This window comes from Panulirus ornatus, chromosome 5 (genome assembly GCF_036320965.1).
Source record: "Panulirus ornatus isolate Po-2019 chromosome 5, ASM3632096v1, whole genome shotgun sequence".
NCBI lineage: Eukaryota > Metazoa > Arthropoda > Malacostraca > Decapoda > Palinuridae > Panulirus > Panulirus ornatus.
In genome coordinates this window covers 14,374,447-14,398,753 of record NC_092228.1, presented here as the reverse complement: position 1 = coordinate 14,398,753, position 24,307 = coordinate 14,374,447, and the positions used below count along the sequence as shown (strand labels likewise).

General features: G+C 41.0%; 1 protein-coding gene across 39 annotated transcripts in view; it reads left to right on the top strand.

Annotated features, from left to right (window-relative positions):
• Positions 1 to 24,307, top strand: part of LOC139748583 (uncharacterized) — a 978,916-nt gene that overhangs the window by 494,776 nt on the left and 459,833 nt on the right. For 38 of the 39 annotated variants that reach the window (XM_071661646.1, XM_071661679.1, XM_071661676.1 and 35 more), the window contains 2 exons: positions 10,170 to 10,394; positions 19,895 to 20,055. In XM_071661646.1, the coding sequence (XP_071517747.1) occupies positions 10,170 to 10,394; positions 19,895 to 20,055 (386 nt within the window). Of the gene's footprint in view, positions 1 to 9,476; positions 9,495 to 10,169; positions 10,395 to 19,894; positions 20,056 to 24,307 lie in introns of all 39 variants that reach the window. The other variant, XM_071661674.1, reaches the window with a different exon arrangement.

The window sequence follows — 24,307 nt, the reverse complement described above, 5'->3', positions numbered from 1 at the left end:
TGCCAGGAATAGATGAAGGCAAGCAAGTATGAATATGTACATGTATATGTCAGTGTGTGTGTATGTATATATATTGATATGTATATGTGTGTATATGGGCATTTATGTACATATTCTTAAGAGTCCACGGGGAAAATGAAACATGGTATATTATTGTAAAATAATAAGTATACGATACGCTCGTTGTCTGTCTTGGACAATCGCATGTTTACCAAATGGCATCCTATCTACGTCTCTTTGTATATCAATTCACTGTTATATTTCTCTCTTGTGTCTCCCCTGATGATGTGATTATTACACGAAAGTGCACTTGGGAACTTATCGCATTTCATTTTTCCCGTGGACTCTTAAGAATATACTTGATCACGCACAAAATTATGTATACATGTATATGTATATGAGTGGATGGGTCATTCTCCGTCTGTTTCCTGGCACTTCCTCACCAACACTAGAAACAGCAATTATGATAATAATATTTATATATTTATTTATTTTGCTTTGTTGCTGTCTCCTGCGTTTGCGAGGTAGCCCAAGGAAACAGACGAAAGAAATGGCCCAACCCACCCCCATACACATGTATATACATACACGTCCACACACACAAAATATACATACCTATACATCTCAATGTACACATATATATACACACACAGACACATACATATATACCCATGCACACAATTCACACTGTCTGCCTTTATTCATTCCCATCGTCACCTCACCACACATGGAATACCATCCCCCTCCCCCCTCATGTGTGCGAGGTAGCGGTAGGAAAAGACAACAAAGGCCCCATTCGTTCACACTCAGTCTCTAGCTGTCATGCAATAATACCCGAAACCACAGCTCCCTTTCCAAATCCAGGCCCCACACAACTTTCTGTGGATTACCCCAGACGCTTCACATGCCCAGATTCAATCCACTGACTGCACGTCAACCCCGGTATACCACATCGATCCAATTCACTCTATTCCTTGCCTGCCTTTCACCCTCCTGCATGTTCAGGCCGCGATCACTCAAAATCTTTTTCACTCCATCTTTCCACCTCCAATTTGGTCTCCCACTTCTCCTCGTTCCCTCCACCTCCGACACATATTTCCTCTTGGTCAATCTTTCCTCACTCATTCTCTCCATGTGCCCAAACCATTTCAAAACACCCTCTTCTGCTCTCTCAACCACGCTCTTTTTATTTCCACACATCTCTCTTACCCTTACATTACTTACTCGATCAAACCACCTCACGCCACACAATGTCCTCAAACATCTCATTTCCAGCACATCCACCCTCCTGCGCACAACTCTATCCATAGTCCATGCCTCGCAACCATACAACATTGTTGGAACCACTATTCCTTCAAATAGCCATTTTTGCTTTCCGAGATAATGTTCTCGACTTCCACACATTCTTCAAGGCTCCCAGGATTTTCGCCCCCTCCCCCACCCTATGATTCACTTCCGCTTCCATGGTTCCATCCGCTGCCAGATCCACTCCCAGATATCTAAAACACTTTACTTCCTCCAGTTTTTCAACATTCAAACTTACCTCCCAATTGACTTGACCCTCAACCCTACTGTACCTAATAACCTTGCTCTTATTCACATTTACTCTTAACTTTCTTCTTTCACACACTTTACCAAACTCAGTCACCAGCTTCTGCAGTTTCTCAAATGAATCAGCCACCAGCGCTGTATCATCAGCGAACAACAACTGACTCACTTCCCAAGCTCTCTCATCCCCAACAGACTTCATACTTGCCCCTCTTTCCAAAACTCTTGCATTCACCTCCCTAGCAACCCCATCCATAAACAAATGAAACAACCATGGAGACATCACACACCCCTGCCGCAAACCTACATTCACTGAGAACCAATCACTTTCCTCTCTTCCTACACGTACACATGCCTTACATCCATGATAAAAACTTTTCACTGCTTCTAACAACTTGCCTCCCACACCATATATTCTTAATACCTTTCCTCAGAGCATCTCTATCAACTCTATCATATGCCTTCTCCAGATCCATAAATGCTACATACAAATCCATTTGCTTTTCTAAGTATTTCTCACATACATTCTTCAAAGCAAACACCTGATCCACACATCCTCTACCACTTCTGAAACCACACTGCTCTTCCCCAATCTGATGCTCTGTACATGCCTTCACCCTCTCAATCAATATCCTCCCATATAATTTACCAGGAATACTCAACAAACTTATACCTCTGTAATTTGAGCACTCACTCTTATCCCCTTTGCCTTTGTACAATGGCACTATGCACGCATTCCGCCAATCCTCAGGCACCTCACCATAAGTCATACATACATTAAATAACCTTACCAACCAGTCAACAATACAGTCACCCCCTATTTTAATAAATTCCACTGCAATACCATCCAAACCTGCTGCCTTGCCGGCTTTCATCTTCCGCAAAGCTTTTACTACCTCTTCTCTGTTTACCAAATCATCTTCCCTAACCCTCTCACTTTGCACACCACCTCGACCAAAACACCCTATATCTGCCACTCTATCATCAAACACATTCAACAAACCTTCAAAATACTCACTCCATCTCCTTCTCACATCACCACTACTTGTTATCACCTCCCCATTTGCCCCCTTCACTGAAGTTCCCATTTGCTCCCTTGTCTTACGCACTTTATTTACCTCCTTCCAAAACATCTTTTTATTCTGCCTAAAATTTAATGATACTCTCTCACCCCAACTCTCATTTGCCCTCTTTTTCACCTCTTGCACCTTTCTCTTGACCTCCTGTCTCTCTTTTATACATCTCCCACTCAATTTCATTTTTTCCCTGCAAAAATCGTCCAAATGCCTCTCTCTTCTCTTTCACTAATAATCTTACTTCTTCATCCCACCACTCACTACCCTTTCTAATCAACCCACCTCCCACTCTTCTCATGCCACAAGCATCTTTTGCGCAATCCATCACTGATTCCCTAAATACATCCCATTCCTCCCCCACTCCCCTTACTTCCATTGTTCTCACCTTTTTCCATTCTGTACTCAGTCTCTCCTGGTACTTCCTCACACAAGTCTCCTTCCCAAGCTCACTTACTCTCACCACCCTCTTCACCCTAACATTCACTCTTCTTTTCTGAAAACTCATACAAATCTTCACCTTAGCCTCCACAAGATAATGATCAGACATCCCTCCAGTTGCACCTCTCAGCACATTAACATCCAAAAGTCTCTCTTTCGCGCGCCTGTCAATTAACACGTAATCCAATAACGCTCTCTGGCCATCTCTCCTACTTACATAAGTATACTTATGTATATCTCGCTTTTTAAACCAGGTATTCCCAATCATCAGTCCTTTTTCAGCACATAAATCTACAAGCTCTTCACCATTTCCATTTACAACACTGAACACCCCATGTATACCAATTATTCCCTCAACTGCCACATTACTCACCTTTGCATTCAAATCACCCATCACTATAACCTGGTCTCGTGCATCAAAACCACTAACACACTCATTCAGCTGCTCCCAAAACACTTGCCTCCCATGATCTTTCTTCTCATGCCCAGGTGCATATGCACCAATAATCACCCATCTCTCTCCATCAACTTTCAGTTTTATCCATATTAATCGAGAATTTACTTTCTTACATTGTATCACATACTCCCACAACTCCTGTTTCAGGAGTATTGCTACTCTTTCCCTTGCTCTTGTCTTCTCACTAACCCCTGACTTTACTCCCAAGACATTCCCAAACCACTCTTCCCCTTTACCGTTGAGCTTCGTTTCACTCAGAGCCAAAACATCCAGGTTCCTTTCCTCAAACATAATACCTATCTCTCCTTTTTTCACATCTTGGTTACATCCACACACATTTAGGCACCCCAATCTGAGCCTTCGAGGAGGATGAGCACTCCCTGCGTGACTCCTTCTTCTGTTTCCCATTTTAGAAAGTTAAAAAAAATACAAGGAGGGGTGGATTTCTGGCCCCCCGCTCCCGTCCCCTCTAGTCGCTTTCTACGACACGCTAGGAATGCGTGGAAAGTATTCTTATATATATATATATATATATATATATATATATATATATATATATATATATATATATATATATTTTTTTTTTTTTTTGCTTTGTCGCTGTCTCCCGCGTTTGCCAGGTAGCGCAAGGAAACAGACAAAAGAAATGGCCCAACCCACCCCCATACACATGTATATACATACGTCCACACACGCAAATATACATACCTACACAGCTTTCCATGGTTTACCCCAGACGCTTCACATGCCTTGATTCAATCCACTGACAGCACGTCAGCCCCGGTATACCACATCGATCCAATTCACTGTATTCCTTGCCCTCCTTTCACCCTCCTGCATGTTCAGGCCCTGATCACACAAAATCTTTTTCACTCCATCTTTCCACCTCCAATTTGGTCTCCCTCTTCTCCTCGTTCCCTCCACCTCCGACACATATATCCTCTTGGTCAATCTTTCCTCACTCATTCTCTCCATGTGCCCAAACCATTTCAAAACACCCTCTTCTGCTCTTTCAACCACGCTCTTTTTACTTCCACACATCTCTCTTACCCTTACGTTACTTACTCGATCAAACCACCTCACACCACACATTGTCCTCAAACATCTCATTTCCAGCACATCCATCCTCCTGCGCACAACTCTATCCATAGTCCACACCTCGCAACCATACAACATTGTTGGAACCACTATTCCTTCAAACATACCCATTTTTGCTTTCCGAGATAATGTTCTCGACTTCCACACATTCTTCAAGGCTCCCAGAATTTTCGCCCCCTCCCCCACCCTATGATCCACTTCCGCTTCCATGGTTCCATCCGCTGCCAGATCCACTCCCAGATATCTAAAACACTTCACTTCCTCCAGTTTTTCTCCATTCAAACTCACCTCCCAATTGACTTGACCCTCAACCCTACTGTACCTAATAACCTTGCTCTTATTCACATTTACTCTTAACTTTCTTCTTTCACACACTTTACCAAACTCAGTCACCAGCTTCTGCAGTTTCTCACATGAATCAGCCACCAGCGCTGTATCATCAGCGAACAACAACTGATTCACTTCCCAAGCTCTCTCATCCACAACAGACTTCATACTTGCCCCTCTTTCCAAAACTCTTGCATTCACCTCCCTAGCAACCCCATCCATAAACAAATTAAACAACCATGGAGACATCACACACCCCTGCCGCAAACCTACATTCACTTAGAACCAATCACTTTCCTCTCTTCCTACACGTACACATGCCTTACATCCTCAGTAAAAACTTTTCACTGCTTCTAACAACTTGACTCCCACACCATATATTCTTAATACCTTCCACAGAGCATCTCTATCAACTCTATCATATGCCTTCTCCAGATCCATAAATGCTACATACAAATCCATTTGCTTTTCTAAGTATTTCTCACATACATTCTTCAAAGCAAACACCTGATCCACACATCCTCTACCACTTCTGAAACCACACTGCTCTTCCCTAATCTGATGTTCTGTACATGCCTTCACCCTCTCAATCAATACCCTCCCATATAATTTTCCAGGAATAATCAACAAACTTATACCTCTGTAATTTGAGCACTCACTCTTATCCCCTTTGCCTTTGTACAATGGCGCTATGCATGCATTCTGCCAATTCTCAGGCACCTCACCATGAGTCATACATACATTAGATAACCTTACCAACCAGTCAATAATACATTCACCCCCTTTTTTAATAAATTCCACTGCAATACCATTCAAACCTTCTGCCTTGCCGGCTTTCATCTTCCGCAAAGCTTTTACTACCTCCTCTGTGTTTACCAAATCATTTTCCCTAACCCTCTCACTTTGCACACCACCTCGTCCAAAGCACCCTATATCTGCCACTCCATTATCAAACACATTCAATAAACCTTCAAAATACTCACTCCATCTCCTTCTCACATCACCACTACTTGTTATCACCTCCCCATTTGCGCCCTTCACTGACGTTCCCATTTGCCCCCTTGTCTTCTCACTTTATTTACCTCCTTCCAGAACATCTTTTTATTCTCCCTAAAATTTAATGATACTCTCTCACCCCAACTCTCATTTGCCCTCTTTTTCACCTCTTGCACCTTTCTCTTGACCTCCTGTCTCTTTCTTTTATATAATTTATATAATTTATATTCATTTAATATACTTTGTCACTGTCTCCTGTGTTAGTGAGGTAGCACAAGAAAACAGACGAAAGAATGGCCCAACCCACCCACATAGACATGTATATGCATACACGTCCACACACACCACATATACATACCTATACATCTCAGCGTATACATATATATACACACTCAGTCATATGCATATGTACACATGTACATAATTCATACTGTCTGCCCTTATTCATTCCCGTCGCCACCCCACCACACATGAAATGACAACCACCCTCCGCCCGCATGTGCCCGAGGTAGCACTAGGAAAAGACAACAAAGGCCACATTTGTTCACACTCAGTCTCTAGCTGTCATGTAATAATGCGCCGAAACCACAGCTCCCTTTCCACATCCAGGCCCCACAGAACTTTCCATGGTTTACCCCAGACGCTTCATATGCCCTGGTTCAATCCATTAACAGCATGTTGACCCCGGTAAACCACATCGTTCCAATTCACTCTATTCCTCACATGCCTTTCACCCTCCTGCATGTTCAGGGCCCGATCACTCAAAATCTTTTTCAATCCATCTTTCCACCTCCAATTTGGTCTCCCACTTCTCCTCATTCCCTCCACCTCTGACACATATATCTTATGTGTCAATCTTTCCTCACTCATTTTCTCCATGTGACCAAACCATTTCAAAGCACCCTCTTCTGCTCTCTCAACCACACTCTTTTTATTACCACACATCTCTCTTACCCTTTCACTACTTACTCAATCAAACCACCTCACACCACATATTGTCCTCAAACTTCTCATTTCCAGCACATCCACCATCCTACGCACAGCTCTATCTATAGCCCACGCCTCACAACCATATAACATTGTTGGAACACTATTCCTTCAAACATGCCCATTTTTGTATTCCAAGATAACTTTCTTGACTTCCACACATTTTTATCAACGCTCCCAGAACTTTCGCCCCCTCCCCCACCCTAAGATTTACTTCCGCTTCCATGGTTCCATCTGCTGCCAAATCCACTCCCAGATATCTAAAACACTTCACTTCCTCCAGTTTTTCTCCATTTAAACGTACCTCCCAATTGACTTGTCCCTCAACCCTACTGTACCTAATAACCTTGCTCTTATTCACATTTACTTTCAGCTTTCTTCTTTCACACACTTTACCAAACTCAGTCACCAGCTTCTGCAGTTTCTCACCCGAATCAGCCCTCGAGGGACTAAAAACGAGAGGGGAGGATTTCCAGCCCCCAGCTCCTTCCCCTTTTAAAAAGTCCTTTGGGATAAGGTGGAAAACACTGCCCACTTTTTCCCTGTCATAGAAGGCAACTGAACGGGGTAGGAGCAGGGGGCTGGAAATTCTCCCCTACAGTTTTTTTTTCCAAAAGAAGGAATGGAGAAGAGGGCTAAGTTAGGAGTTTTCTCCTTAAGGCTCAGTCATCTGCTCTTGGGTGCTACCTCACTAATCCAGGAGATGGAGAATCTGTATGAAAAAAGAATTACGTATATGTGTAGAAAATTTCATATTTATTTCTCTTAAGGAGTACTTGATGTGCTGTACATGTTTATATTGTAGTTTAGATAAGTTTTCTTTGATGTGTTTTTCAAGTCACATTATCTTTTTTCTTCATAAAGTGCTATTGAGTAATGTAATAGGTCTTGTCTATGAGGTAATTTTGTACAGGTTTTGTGAGTACTTAGATTTGCCTAAGTGAAAGCTGTAGACCTGTGGCCATTTCCCCTTACTGTAATGTTTCTTCATTCTTGTATGAGTGGTGTCTCAGATTAATCCTACTTCATTTAGATTTCAGTAAGATTGATAGAGGAACTTTTTTTATAGATTTTTGTGTTGTAGATATAATTATTTAGCTTATAGATGTTCATTGCCTTTTTTAATGCAATGATAGAGTGCCTTTTTATTATATCCAAGGACACCATTTATCAAGAGAGAGAAGGATCTTTCTTGAATATGATGAGATGGATTGAGCATGTGATGTACAGAGCATGTTGCCTTTAATAATTTTGTGTGATTATTGGATGCTTGTGGGAAGAAAAGAAAACTTTTGTCCCTTTTATCCTGATGAGATATAGAGTAAGACTGGTAGATGGTAGATGAAATCTTATTCTTCTCTCTTTGAACAAGCAAGAGATGATTTTCCCAAATACTAATTAAACCAAAAGTTCTTTATGATTGCAACTAATGGCATTGCACATGTATAACAGAATTTCTCAAACATTGCTTAAATTGATCTTGTTTAGAAAGGAAGACTTCCAAGGGAAACCACTTTAATTTTCTCATGGCAGAAATGCCCAGCTGAAACAAAGGACAACAGGTGTTTTTAATTCATAATAGAAAATATGGCTTTGGTATATATGTAAAATTCACTTACAGACTTTCAGCACAAATACCATAGGAATTGCTTTATCAAGCTTCCATGATGCAGGGTTAATGAAAGTTGAGCATGAAGTTAACATAGAATGTGATATAGTACCTGATCAAATGTTTTTGTTGAAGGGAACTTCAACTAATCAGAAGTTTTTGCTGAAGGGAGATTATGATATTGCTTGCAGTGTATCTCTACATACTTCTTTGCTGTAGATTCATTTTAAGCCAATGAGGCAAGGTGTACAAGATAATTAGGTGATTTTACCTCATATTTTTTTATTTTGATTTTGTATCACGAAAAAATAGTTCTTAACTTAGAATTTTACTCTTTGGAATAAATCTACAGAATGGTAGCATTTACTGTAAGTATTATATTATAAAAAGCATTACCTGAAGCAAGATGAAAATTGGCCCTCATATGCAAGAGGAATTTAAGATGTTTACATACCTTACACCTGTAATGATTATGACCAAATGAAATTATCTTGGAAAATTGAAAGTATATGAGGCATGTTAATAAAGACTACACTGCTGTTGTGAGTTAAGCATATTACTCTTGTGCAGTTTTATCAATAGATTCTGTTGTATCAGAATGGTTTATCTTCTTGTAAATTTCTTAGGGATTTTCTGCATTTGGTGATAGCTTTTCCTTCCCCCCCACATTCTGGGTTACTGAGGCAAGTGACATTGTCCATAATTGAAGTTAGTAATAAAGGTTCATTCTTTTCTGTTATTGGAGGAGGTCTCAATAATGTTTTCAAAAATTATATGATTGCTAGTCTGTCATATATACTACACCATACATGATTTATTTGTGCTAACATTCTCCATCCTATATATGCTAACCATAACCTACCTGTTTGTCTGGGGGCTTTTTTACAGCTGGTAACTAATTGTGCATTTCTAACCTTTTCTTGCACGCTTCTTGTAACAGCAAACTCTCATGGAAGACGTGAGTATTAAGAGTTTTGGCCTGCGTGTAGATTTCTTGTGTACTGTACCTGTATTATATTTACAGTATTAAAAAATTATTCACTAATATTCTAAAGCTATATTTCCTGGGTTTGTTTTGTGTTTTTTAGGTTCTGAGTAGTATTTTATTGCATTCTTTTTCAGCAACTTCTCCAAACTTGTAGTTGTGATTTGATAGTATGATGTCACATATTTCAGACATTCTACTAGCTTTGGATTTGTAAATAACATTTAACTCTGATTTAATGCAGAGGATGCAATCTGTATTTGTACAGAATAGTTTGATTGCTTTTCCTTATGTTTTTTACATGATTTTAGTGTATGATTGCATTACTTGTCTGATGTAAATAAAAAAGATCTTAAAAGTTTGCAATTCAATTCATTGATATAAAACTTTATTTTTCACTTCACTTGAAATGGGAATATATGATACATATTTTTATGAATTGTAAAATAAGATATCCACAGTAAATCATCCCACTTGTTCAAATTAATATATTTTGTCTTGTAAGTAGCACAGAAAGACTGAAAACTTGGAATGATGCTTCATTTATTTAATAAGATTTTATGCAAGAAAAAGTTTCATTAACAATGAAGTATTTAGTTTCAAGTCATAATAAGATTAGGCCAATTTGATGATGATTAAATATCACAGATTCCTAGTGAGCTTCATGGTTGATGCTCGAGGTGGTGCCATGCGAGGCTGCAGGCATTCTGGTGTACGTGTCATTATTCCACCCCGAAAAGCTGCAATGCCAATGAGGGTCACATGCCGTTACTTGAAGAAGGATAAACTAGTCCATGCTCCACCTCTCATGGAGGGTGAAGCTCTTGCTTCAAGGATCCTTGAGATGGGGCCTGCTGGTGCCAAATTCTTAGGGTGAGTAGTCTCAATATAACTGATGACATGGATAGTATGAAGTATTTATTTCAGGTCCTTTTTATTAGAGCATACGATATTTTATCTTAGGGGATTTACTTAGCAGTTTATGAATAGGTTTTTGTCCTTATTGATTCTAATTTCCACAACCCTATGACAGTTTAATGTAAAACCCCTTTGTTTTTGTAACATTATATTTCTCTTTGTGTTTCTGTAGCAGTATAATTTATGCTTTTAGTAGATGTCATTAAAACTGGCACTCCTGCAGCTTTAAGGCTGCATTCTGTTCCGCATCAGGTTAAGGTGGGCTCCTTTGAAGCTGGAAGGCTCTTCATAGACACTAAGCATTTGAACAATATTTAGTATCATCTGCTGACAATGTTAGAGACTTGTTGAATGTGACTTTTGACTCAGTTTTTGCCACTTACAGACAGAGTACAGGAACACCTGTGGTATGCGCATCTGGATATAGATTTTTTTTCATATGTATCATTTTTCACCCTTTCCTGCCTTACCAAGGCAGTGGCAAGAGCAGATGAACATACACTTTTGTAAGATATTGATGCTAGATACCAGCTAATATGCATAGCTTGATTTTCCCTTCAATCATGTCCATTTTCAAAATGTGATATGTTACATATTCTCTGACATGCACATTGTTTAAATCCTCCTCAGCACTGGAATATATAAAATTTGCTTTGATTTTGACAGCATGACTTAATCAGAAGTCTCATAATACATTGGTATCTTTATATGTTTTGATTTTAGCCATCATATTGATAGGTATCCTATCAGTGACTGACCTATCCTTTCTCCCATCTCCTGCTTGCCATTACTTTTGTCTTTTGTTCCTTCCCTTCAGCCTTTTCCATTCATTATTCCTGAGTATTACTCTGGTAAACAGAGAAGAGGTAGTAAAAGCTTTGCAGAAGATGAAAGCCTGCTGGTGCCAAATTCTTAGGGTGAGTAGTCTCAATATAACTGATGACATGGATGGTATTGCAGTGGAATTTATTAAAAAAGGGGGTGACTGTATTATTGACTGGTTGGTAAGGTTATTTAATGTATGTATGACTCATGGTGAGGTGCCTGAGGATTGGCGAAATGCTTGCATAGTGCCATTGTACAAAGGCAAAGGGGATAAAAGTGAGTGCTCAAATTACAGAGGCGTGGGTTTGTTGAGTATTCCTGGGAAGTTATATGGGGGGGTAATGATTGAGAGGGTGAAGGCATGTACAGGGCATCAGGTTGGGGAAGAGCAGTGTGGTTTCAGAAGTGGTAGAGGATTTGTGGATCAGGTGTTTGCTTTGAAGAATATATGTGAGAAATACTTAGAAAAGCAAATGGATTTGTATGTAGCTTTTATGGATCTGGAGAAGGCGTATGATAGAGTTAATAGAGATGCTCTATGGAAGGTATTAAGAATATATGGTGTGGAAGGCAAGTTGTTGGAGGCGGTGAAAAGTTTTTATCGAGGATGTAAGGCATGTGTACGTGTAGGAAGAGAGAAAAGTGATTGGTTCTCAGTGAATGTAGGTTTGCGGCAGGGGTGTGTGATGTCTCCATGGTTGTTTAATTTGTTTATGGATGGGGTTGTTAGTGAGGTGAATGCAAGAGTTTTGGAAAGAGGGGCAAGTTTGCAGTCTGTTGTGGATGAGAGAGCTTGGGAAGTGAGTCAGTTGTTGTTCGCTGAAGATACAGCGCTGGTGGCTGATTCATGTGAGAAACTGCAGAAGTTGGTGACTGAGTTTGGTAAAGTGTGTGAAAGAAGAAAGTTAAGAGTAAATGTGAATAAGAGCAAGGTTATTAGGTACAGTAGGGTTGAGGGACAAGTCAACTGGGAGGTAAGTTTGAACGGAGAAAAACTGGAGAAAGTGAAGTGTTTTAGATATCTGGGAGTGGATTTGGCAGTGGATGGAACCATGGAAGCGGAAGTGAATCATGGGGGGGGAATTCTGGGAGCATTGAAGAATGTGTGGAAGTCGAGAACATTATCTCAGAAAGCAAAAATGGGTATGTTTGAAGGAATAGTGGTTCCAACAATGTTATATAGTTGTTAGGTGTGGGCTATGGATAGAGTTGTGCGGAGGAGGGTGGATGTGTTGGAAATGAGATGTTTGAGGACAATATGTGGTGTGAGGTGGTTTGATCGAGTAAGTAATAATAGGGTAAGAGAGATTTTTTTTGTTTTATTTTTTTTTTTTGCTTTGTCGCTGTCTCCCGCGTTTGCGAGGTAGCGCAAGGAAACAGACGAAAGAAATGGCCCAACCCACCCCCATACACATGTATATACATACGTCCACACACGCAAATATACATACCTACACAGCTTTCCATGGTTTACCCCAGACGCTTCACATGCCTTGATTCAATCCACTGACAGCATGTCAACCCCGGTATACCACATCGCTCCAATTCACTCTATTCCTTGCCCTCCTTTCACCCTCCTGCATGTTCAGGCCCCGATCACACAAAATCTTTTTCACTCCATCTTTCCACCTCCAATTTGGTCTCCCTCTTCTCCTCGTTCCCTCCACCTCCGACACATATATTCTCTTGGTCAATCTTTCCTCACTCATTCTCTCCATGTGCCCGAACCATTTCAAAACACCCTCTTCTGCTCTCTCAACCACGCTCTTTTTATTTCCACACATCTCTCTTACTCTTACTCTTACGTTACTTACTCGATCAAACCATCTCACACCACACATTGTCCTCAAACATCTCATTTCCAGCACATCCATCCTCCTGCGCACAACTCTATCCATAGCCCACGCCTCGCAACCATACAACATTGTTGGAACCACTATTCCTTCAAACATACCCATTTTTGCTTTCCGAGATAATGTTCTCGACTTCCACACATTCTTCAAAGCTCCCAGAATTTTCGCCCCCTCCCCCATCCTATGATCCGCTTCCGCTTCCATGGTTCCATCCGCTGCCAGATCCACTCCCAGATATCTAAAACTCTTCACTTCCTCCAGTTTTTCTCCATTCAAACTCACCTCCCAATTGACTTGACCCTCAACCCTACTGTACCTAATAACCTTGCTCTTATTCACATTTACACTTAACTTTCTTCTTTCACACACTTTACCAAACTCAGTCACCAGCTTCTGCAGTTTCTCACATGAATCAGCCACCAGCGCTGTATCATCAGCGAACAACAACTGACTCACTTCCCAAGCTCTCTCATCCAACAGACTTCATACTTGCCCCTCTTTCCAAAACTCTTGCATTCACCTCCCTAACCACCCCATCCATAAACAAATTAAAGAACCATGGAGACATCACACAACCCTGCCGCAAACCTACATTCACTGAGAACCAATCACTTTCCTCTCTTCCTACACGTACACATGCCTTACATCTTCGATAAAAACTTTTCACTGCTTCTAACAACTTGCCTCCCACACCATATATTCTTAATACCTTCCACAGAGCATCTCTATCAACTCTATCATATGCCTTCTCCAGATCCATAAATGCTACATGCAAATCCATTTGCTTTTCTAAGTATTTCTCACATACATTCTTCAAAGCAATGTGTGGTAATAAAAAGAGTGTGGTTGAGAGAGCAGAAGAGGGTGTTTTGAAATGGTTTGGTCACATGGAGAAAATGAGTGAGGAAAGATTGACCAAAAGGAATTATGTGGCAGAGGTGGAGGGAAGGAGGAGAAGTGGGAGACCAGTTTGGATGTGGAAAGATGGAGTGAAAAAGATTTTGAGTGATCGGGGTCTGAACATGCAGGAGGGTGAAAGGCGTGCAAGGAATAGAGTGAATTGGAATGATGTGGTACACCGAGGTCGAAGTGCTGTCAATGGATTTAACCAGGGCATGTGAAGCATCTGGGATAAACCATGGAAAGGTCTGTGGGGCCTGGATGTAGAAAGGTAGCTGTGCTTTCGGTGCATTATTACATGACAGCTAGAGACTGAGTGTGAACGAATGTGGCCTTTGTTGTCTTTTCCTAGCGCTACCTCGTGCATATGTGCATGAGGTAGCGCTAGGAAAAAACAACAAAGGCCACATTCATTCACACTCAGTCTCTAGCTGTCATATAATAATGCACTGAAAGCACAGCTCCCTTTCCACATCCAGGCCCCACAGAACTTTCCATGGTTTATCCCAGATACTTCACATGCCTTGGTTCAATCCATTGACAGCACGTTGACCCCAGGTATACCACATCGTTCCAGATCACTCTATTCCTTGAACGCCTTTCTCCCTCCTGCATGTTCAGGCCCCGATCACTCAAAATCTTTTTCACTCCATCTTTCCACATCTAATTTGGTCTCCCACTTCTCCTCATTCCCTCCACCTCTGACACATATATCCTCTTGGTCAATCTTTCCTCACTCATTCTCTCCATGTGACCAAACCATTTCAAAACACCCTCTTCTGCTCCTTCAACCACACTCTTTTTATTATCACACATCTCTCTTACCCTGTTATTACTTACTTGATCAAACCACCTCACACCACATAGTGTCCTCAAACATCTCATTTCCAGCACATCCACCCTCCTCCGCACAACTCTATCCATAGCCCATGCCTCGCAACCATATAACATTGTTGGAACCACTATTCCTTCAAACATACCCATTTTTGCTTTCCGAGATAATGTTCTCGACTTCCACACATTCTTCAACGCTCCCAGAACTTTCGCCCCCTCCCCCACCCTATGATTCACTTCCACTTCCATGGTTCCATTCGCTGCCAAATCCACTCCCAGATATCTAAAACACTTCACTTTTTTGTCCAGTTTTTCTCCATTCAAACCTACCTCCCAATTGACTTGTCCCTCAACCCTACTGTACCTAATAACCTTGCTCTTATTCACATTTACTCTTAACTTTCTTCTTTCACACACTTTACCAAACTCAGTCACCAGCTTCTGCAGTTTCTCACATGAATCAGCCACCAGCGCTGTATCATCAGGGAACAACAACTGGCTCACTTCCCAAGCTCTCTCATCCACAACAGACTGCATACTTGCCCCTCTTTCCAAAACTCTTGCATTCACCTCCCTAACAACCCCATCCATAAACAAATTAAACAACCATGGAGACATCACACACCCCTGTCGCAAACCTACATTCATTGAGAACCAATCACTTTCCTCTCTTCCTACACGTACACACGCCTTACATCCTCGATAAAAACTTTTCACTGCTTCTAATAACTTGCCTCCCACACCATATATTCTTAATACCTTCCACAGAGCATCTCTATCAACTCTTATCATATGCCTTCTCCAGATCCATAAAAACTACATACAAATCCATTTGCTTTTCTAAGTATTTCTCACATACATTCTTCAAAGCAAACACCTGATCCACACATCCTCTACCACTTCTGAAGCCACACTGCTCTTCCCTAATCTGATATATCTATATCCCTGGGGATAGGGGAGAAAGAATACTTCTCACATATTCCATGCATATCGTAGAAGGCGACTAAAAGGGGAGGGAGCAGGGGGCTGGAAATCCTCCCCACTCATTTTTAATTTTCCAAAAGAAGGAAGAGATAAGGGGGCCAAGTGAGGATATTCCCTCATAGGCTCAGTCCTCTGTTCTTAACGCTACCTCGCTAACGTGGGAAATGGTGAATAGTATGGATGGAAAATATATGCCACTTCATGTGTGGCGGGGTGGCGATGGGAATGGCTGAGGGTAGCAAGTTTGAATATGTACATGTGTATATATATATATTTGTCTGTGTATGTTTATGTATGCATATATTGAAATGTATAGGTATGTATATATGCGTGTCTAGGCGTGTATGTATATACATGTGTATGTGGGTGGGTTGGGCCATTCTTTCTTCTGTTTCCTTGCACTACCTCACCTATGCTGGAGACAGTGACAAAGTATAATGAATAATGAATATATCAATGAATATATAAATATAAATATATTAGGAGGTAGATAAAGTGCGTAAGACAAGGGAACAAATGGGAACTTCAGTGAAGGGGACTAATGGGGAGGTGATAACAAGTAGTGGTGATGTGAGAAGGAGATGGAGTGAGTATTTTGAAGGTTTGTTCAATGTGTTTGATGATAGAGTGGCAGATATAGGTTGTTTTGGTCGAGGTGTTGTGCAAAGTGAGAGGGTTAGGCAGAATGATTTGGTAAACAGAGAAGAGGTAGTTCACACTCAGTCTCTAGCTGTCATGTATAATGCACCGAAACCATAGCTCCGTTTCCACATCCAGGCCTGACAAAACTTTCCATGGTTTACCCTAGACACTTCACATGCCCTGGTTCAATCCATTGACAGCACGTCAACCCCAGTATACCACATCATTTCAGTTCACTCTATTTATTGCATTTCTTTCTCCCTCCTGTATGTTCAGACCCCAATCACTCAAAAAATTTTTCACTCCATCCTTCCACCTCCAATTTGGTCTCCTGCTTCTTTTTCCCTCCACCTCTGACACATATATCCTCTTTGACAATCTTTCCTTACTCATTCTCTCCATGTGACCAAACCATTTCAATACACCCTCTTCTGCTCTCTCAACCACACTCTTTTTATTTCCACACATATCTCTTAATTTGTTTATGGATGGGGTTGTTAGGGAGGTAAATGCAAGAGTTTTGGAAAGAGGGGCAAGTATGAAGTCTGTTGGGGATGAGAGAGCTTGGGAAGTGAGTCAGTTATTGTTCGCTGATGATACAGCGCTGGTGGCTGATTCATGTGAGAAACTGCAGAAGCTGGTGACTGAGTTTGGAAAAGTGTGTGGAAGAAGAAAGTTAAGAGTAAATGTGAATAAGAGCAAGGTTATTAGGTACAGTAGGGTTGAGGGTCAAGTCAATTGGGAGGTGAGTTTGAATGGAGAAAGGCTGGAGGAAGTGAAGTGTTTTAGATATCTGGGAGTGGATCTGGCAGCGGATGGAACCATGGAAGCGGAAGTGGATCATAGGGTGGGGGAGGGGGCGAAAATCCTGGGAGCCTTGAAGAATGTGTGGAAGTCGAGAACATTATCTCGGAAAGCAAAAATGGGTATGTTTGAAGGAATAGTGGTTCCAACAATGTTGTATGGTTGCGAGGCGTGGGCTATGGATAGAGTTGTGCGCAGGAGGATGGATGTGCTGGAAATGAGATGTTTGAGGACAATGTGTGGTGTGAGGTGGTTTGATCGAGTGAGTAACGTAAGGGTAAGAGAGATGTGTGGAAATAAAAAGAGCGTGGTTGAGAGAGCAGAAGAGGGTGTTTTGAAGTGGTTTGGGCACATGGAGAGGATGAGTGAGGAAAGATTGACCAAGAGGATATATGTGTCGGAGGTGGAGGGAACAAGGAGAAGAGGGAGACCAAATTGGAGGTGGAAAGATGGAGTGAAAAAGATTTTGTGTGATCGGGGCCTGAACATGCAGGAGGGTGAAAGGAGGGCAAGGAATAGAGTGAATTGGAGCGATGTGGTATACCGGGGTTGACGTGCTGTCAGTGGATTGAAGCAGGGCATGTGAAGCGTCTGGGGTAAACCATGGAAAGCTGTGTAGGTATGTATATTTGCGTGTGTGGACGTATGTATATACATGTGTATGGGGGGGGTTGGGCCATTTCTTTCGTCTGTTTCCTTGCGCTACCTCGCAAACGCGGGAGACAGCGACAAAGTATAATAAAAAAAAAAAAAAATAATCTCTTATCCTTTCATATTACTTACTCAATCAGACCATCTCACACCACATATTGGCCTCAAACATCTCATTTCCAACTCATCCACCGTCCTTTACACAACCCTATTTATAGCCCATGCCTTACAACCATATAACATTGTTGGAACCACTGTTCCTTCAAACATATCCATTTTTGCTTCGAGACAACGTTCTCACCTTCCACATGTTCTTCAACACTCCCAGATCCTTCGCCCCCTCTCCCACCCTGTGACTCACTTCTGCTTCCATAGTTCCATCTGCTGCTAAATCCACTCCCAGATATCTAAAACACTTCACTTCCTTCAATTTTTCTCCATTCAAACTTACATCCCAATTAACTTGTCTCTCAACCCTACTGAACTTAATAACTTTGCTCTTATTCACATTTACTCTCCATGTCTTATAGTTATTTTTCTTTTATTCCATTCCATCTCTTCTTTTTCTCTCATTTGTTAGTTTTGATTCTTAATCCCTTTTTCAGTCCTTCATTAGTTTTGGTTCATTAACTTTTTTCTTCATTTTTACTATCCTGTTCATATTCAGTACTTGAGGGTTATAGCTGGTCCAATTTCCACTGTTAACCGTGTGATATGCTACTCATATTCATTTAAGAATCTATCTCGAAAATCTTCATGTTGATGAATTATTACCCCTTAAATATCCTTAGATATGGCATTATCCTAAGTTACATTGTCAATATATTTCTAGAAACTGCAATGTTGTCCAAAATGACATTAATGAGATTGTTTCCCATAGATTATAATGATGTAATGGGGGAATACATCCCCAGGGCAAATTTTCAGTCACTTAAACTTAACTTAAACCTCATTTAACTATGTAGTAGAGACAAAAAGAAAACAAATTAAGAGAGAACACTAGAATGAAATATGAGTCATAAGGAGGGTTATAGGTTTGGTATCCCCTGCCAAGGACTCGCTTTTATCTGAAGACACTCACCTTCTTGTCGGGCTACTTTTACACACACTTTGCACTCTTGTTAAAAACTTCTCACTGCATCTGAAAGCTGTCCTCCCATACCTGATATTTATAAGACCTACACAAAGCATCTCTGTCAACGTGTCATATCTTTGCTTTCTCCAAGGACATAAATACCAAATACAAGTCCTGTTTCCCCAAGTATTTTTCACACATTCTTTAAAGCAAACACCTGATCCACACATCTTCTGTCAGTCCTAGAACCACCTTGTTCCTCCTCAATCTGATGCTCTGTCAACCTTTGCCACTTTCCCTTACAACTTGCCAGGTACACTCAACAGACTTATACCTTTGTAGTTTGAACACTAACTTTTGTTTTCCTTGCCTATTTTTACAGTGACCCTTAACATATATTCTACCAGTTCTCAGGCACTTCACCATGAACCATACATACACTGAAAATCCTAACTAACCAGTCAACTTAAGTCATTGGTGCCCTTTCTTAAGAAATACAGCTGCAGTATCATCTATTACAGCTGTCTTGCCACATTTCATCTTATGCAAGGCTTTCATCACCTCTTCTCTCTTCACCGTACCTTTTTCCATGACTCTCTCACCTCAAATATCTCCTCATCCCAAAGAACCCCACACCTACCACGAAATCATCGAATACATTCAACATTTCTTGAATTGCCCACTTTATTGCCTCCTCGCCTCATCGCTACCTGTTTCCACTTCCCTGTTTGGCACCATCACCAATTTCTTCAGTTGTTCTCTTTTTTTTTCACAAAATTAACCTCCTTTTTAAGCATCTTATTCTCCCTGAATAGATATTTTTACAGATTTATGAATTTGCCTCTATTATGTGTAAAATTTTTTGATACTCAATTTTTCATGAACAGCCCTGTGATCATTGAGGTCCCACACTTTGCATCTCTTCGAGGAAAGGAACGTGAGATTGTAATCCTTCGCTCAGATAATGGAGAGACATGGCGAGAACATACGCTTGAGGCAACAGAAGAAGCTGTACAGGAGGTTCTCAACGAGAGCTTTGATGGAGAGGGTATGTTATAACTAGCTTTGTTTGTTTAATATCAATGCATTTGAATAAAACTTAGAATTTCATGTTTGTGTTAGTGATACAGGTAAGTTGCTAGAATATTGTATACCCAATCCTTCCTTTATAGAAAATCACTATATGTGATTTCGCTGTTGTGTGAGAAACCTGCTTCTCCAAGTCCTTTATCTTTTGTGTTCAGAATTAGCTATTATGTGAGTGTATGCGGTAGAAAGGGTGCCAAAACTTATGTTAGGATTGGCAAGTGGAGAGAGAGTGTGTCGTTGGTGGAGTGTGCCACATTCCCGCCAGCAGGTCAGTTTTGCAGTTACCACTCTTGTGTTCAGATCTGTGCTACTTGTGCGATTTAGATATACCTCATAATGTGATTTTCCTGCCACCCGCTGTATTTGTGTTTGTTAGTATGGTATCCAAACATCCAGAAACATCTACTCCTACCCTAGAACCAGCAGTTAAACAGAAGAGAACCTCATGACCTCAGAAATGAAGCTAGAGATCTTAGGATGCACTGATGCTGGTGAGGGAGTGTCATAATGGTAGGAAGTGTGTCAAAACTTCTGTTGAGGGTTGGCAGGTGGAGTAAGTGTGGGTCCTGGGTGGAGAGTGTCACGTTCCTGCCAGCTGGTCAGTCTCACAGTTTTCACTGTTTCGTATAGATCTGTGTTACTTGTGTGATTTGGGTATACCTGCTAATGTGGTTTTCTACCACCCATTGTATTTATGTTTGTTTATATGGTGTTCAAATATCCAGTAACATCTACTGTAGAACCAGCAGTTGAATGGAAGAGAAACTCTCTGACCTTAGGAACAAAATCTTACAGTGCGCTGATGTTGGTGAGGGAGCATCATCACAGGTAAGCCTCCAGTGTTGGTAAATCTACAATCCACAGCATAAAGAAAAATGCAAAGAAAATTCAAAGTAGTGTGGCTGTACTCCACTGTCCACCGAGGTAACCACAAGGGCTAGAAATCCAGTTTTGGAGAATTGTTTTTGCTGTACTTAGAGTATGAGTTAAAGAAGAAATGCAGCCTTAGTATACTAAACCTTCAGCTCAGGTTTAAAATTCTGAAGTTTTATGAGCATTTATATAAAAAGACAAATGATTAGCTGACTAAGAGCCATTTTAGGCAAATAAAGGATGGATAGATAAGTTTATTTGACATCAGAAGCTACATAACATGAATGTAATAGGAGAATCTGCTATTGCTCACCGCAAAGCTGCTGCACACATCTCATTTTTCTCTGTGTGTTTACTGGTTTCATATATATGATTTCTCTTTGTGAGAGTTTTTCCCATGAAGCAAAGAATGGATGAATATTAATATTTAGCTTCCTCCTTGACATATTTGATTTATATAGACTCCTGGTTTGTCCATACATTCTTGCAAGAAACATTTTTTTTTCAACCATTCTTTCTCAGAATCTCTAACTATAGGATAAGATATTAATTTATTTATTTATTTATTTTGCTTTGTCGCTGTCTCCCGCATTAGCGAGATAGCTCCAGGAAGCAGATGAAGAAAGAATTTTGCATGCAAATTTGCCTTTATAGTACTTTCATCATAGAAAATTTTTCTTAGTCTATTCTGCTAGTGATGATACTGAAATGCCAATACTCTGAAGTTAATTTTCTTTAAAGAAAAGTAATAATAGAAAAATATGATAATTATCATTTATTATACATAATTGCTGTTCTGGCATCAGCGAGATAGCACCAGGAAACAGACGAAGAATGGCCCATCCATTCATATACACACACACACACGCACACACACACACACACACATATATATATTATACTTTATTATACTTTCTCGCAGTCTCCCGCGTTTGCGAGGTAGCGCAAGGAAACAGACGAAAGAAATGGCCCAACCCACCCCCATACACATGTATATACATACGTCCACACACGCAAATATACATACCTACACAGCTTTCCATGGTTTACCCCAGACGCTTCACATGCCTTGATTCAATCCACTGACAGCACGTCAACCCCGGTATACCACATCGCTCCAATTCACTCTATTCCTTGCCCTCCTTTCACCCTCCTGCATGTTCAGGCCCCGATCACACAAAATCTTTTTCACTCCATCTTTCCACCTCCAATTTGATCTCCCTCTTCTCCTCGTTCCCTCCACCTCCGACACATATATCCTCTTGGTCAATCTTTCCTCACTCATTCTCTCCATGTGCCCAAACCACTTCAAAACACCCTCTTCTGCTCTCTCAACCACGCTCTTTTTATTTCCACACATCTCTCTTACCCTTACGTTACTCACTCGATCAAACCACCTCACACCACACATTGTCCTCAAACATCTCATTTCCAGCACATCCATCCTCCTGCGCACAACTCTATCCATAGCCCACGCCTCGCAACCATACAACATTGTTGGAACCACTATTCCTTCAAACATACCCATTTTTGCTTTCCGAGATAATGTTCTCGACTTCCACACATTCTTCAAGGCTCCCAGAATTTTCGCCCCCTCCCCCACCCTATGATCCACTTCCGCTTCCATGGTTCCACCCGCTGCCAGATCCACTCCCAGATATCTAAAACACTTCACTTCCTCCAGTTTTTCTCCATTCACACTCACCTCCCAATTGACTTGACCCTCAACCCTACTGTACCTAATAACCTTGCTCTTATTCACATTTACTCTTAACTTTCTTCTTCCACACACTTTACCAAACTCAGTCACCAGCTTCTGCAGTTTCTCACATGAATCAGCCACCAGCGCTGTATCATCAGCGAACAACAACTGACTCACTTCCCAAGCTCTCTCATCCCCAACAGACTTCATACTTGCCCCTCTTTCCAAAACTCTTGCATTTACCTCCCTAACAACCCCATCCATAAACAAATTAAAGAACCATGGAGACATCACACACCCCTGCCGCAAACCCACATTCACTGAGAACCAATCACTTTCCTCTCTTCCTACACGTACACATACCTTACATCCTCGATAAAAACTTTTCACTGCTTCTAACAACTTTCCTCCCACACCATATATTCTTAATACCTTCCACAGAGCATCTCTATCAACTCTATCATATGCCTTCTCCAGATCCATAAATGCTACATACAAATCCATTTGCTTTTCTAAGTATTTCTCACATACATTCTTCAAAGCAAACACCTGATCCACACATCCTCTACCACTTCTGAAACCACACTGCTCTTCCCCAATCTGATGCTCTGTACATGCCTTCACCCTCTCAATCAATACCCTCCCATATAATTTACCAGGAATACTCAACAAACTTATACCTCTGTAATTTGAGCACTCACTCTTATCCCCTTTGCCTTTGTACAATGGCACTATGCACGCATTCCGCCAATCCTCAGGCACCTCACCATGAGTCATACATACATTAAATAACCTTACCAACCAGTCAACAATACAGTCACCCCCTTTTTTAATAAATTCCACTGCAATACCATCCAAACCTGCTGCCTTGCCTGCTTTCATCTTCCGCAAAGCTTTCGCTACCTCTTCTCTGTTTACCAAATCATTTTCCCTAACCCTTTCACTTTGCACACCACCTCGACCAAAACACCCTATATCTGCCACTCTATCATCAAACACATTCAACAAACCTTCAAAATACTCACTCCATCTCCTTCTCACATCACCACTACTTGTTATCACCTCCCCATTTGCGCCCTTCACTGAAGTTCCCATTTGCTCCCTTGTCTTACGCACTTTATTTACCTCCTTCCAGAACATCTTTTTATTCTCTAAAATTTAATGATACTCTCTCACCCCAACTCTCATTTGCCCTTTTTTTCACCTCTTGCACCTTTCTCTTGACCTCCTGTCTCTTTCTTTTATACATCTCCCACTCAATTGCATTTTTTCCCTGCAAAAATCGTCCAAATGCCTCTCTCTTCTCTTTCACTAATACTCTTACTTCTTCATCCCACCACTCACTACCCTTTCTAATCAACCCACCTCCCACTCTTCTCATGCCACAAGCATCTTTTGCGCAATCTATCACTGATTCCCTAAATACATCCCATTCCTCCCCCACTCCCCTTACTTCCATTGTTCTCACCTTTTTCCATTCTGTACTCAGTCTCTCCTGGTACTTCCTCACACAGGTCTCCTTCCCAACCTCACTTACTCTCACCACCCTCTTCACCCCAACATTCACTCTTCTTTTCTGAAAACCCATACAAATCTTCACCTTAGCCTCCACAAGATAATGATCAGACATCCCTCC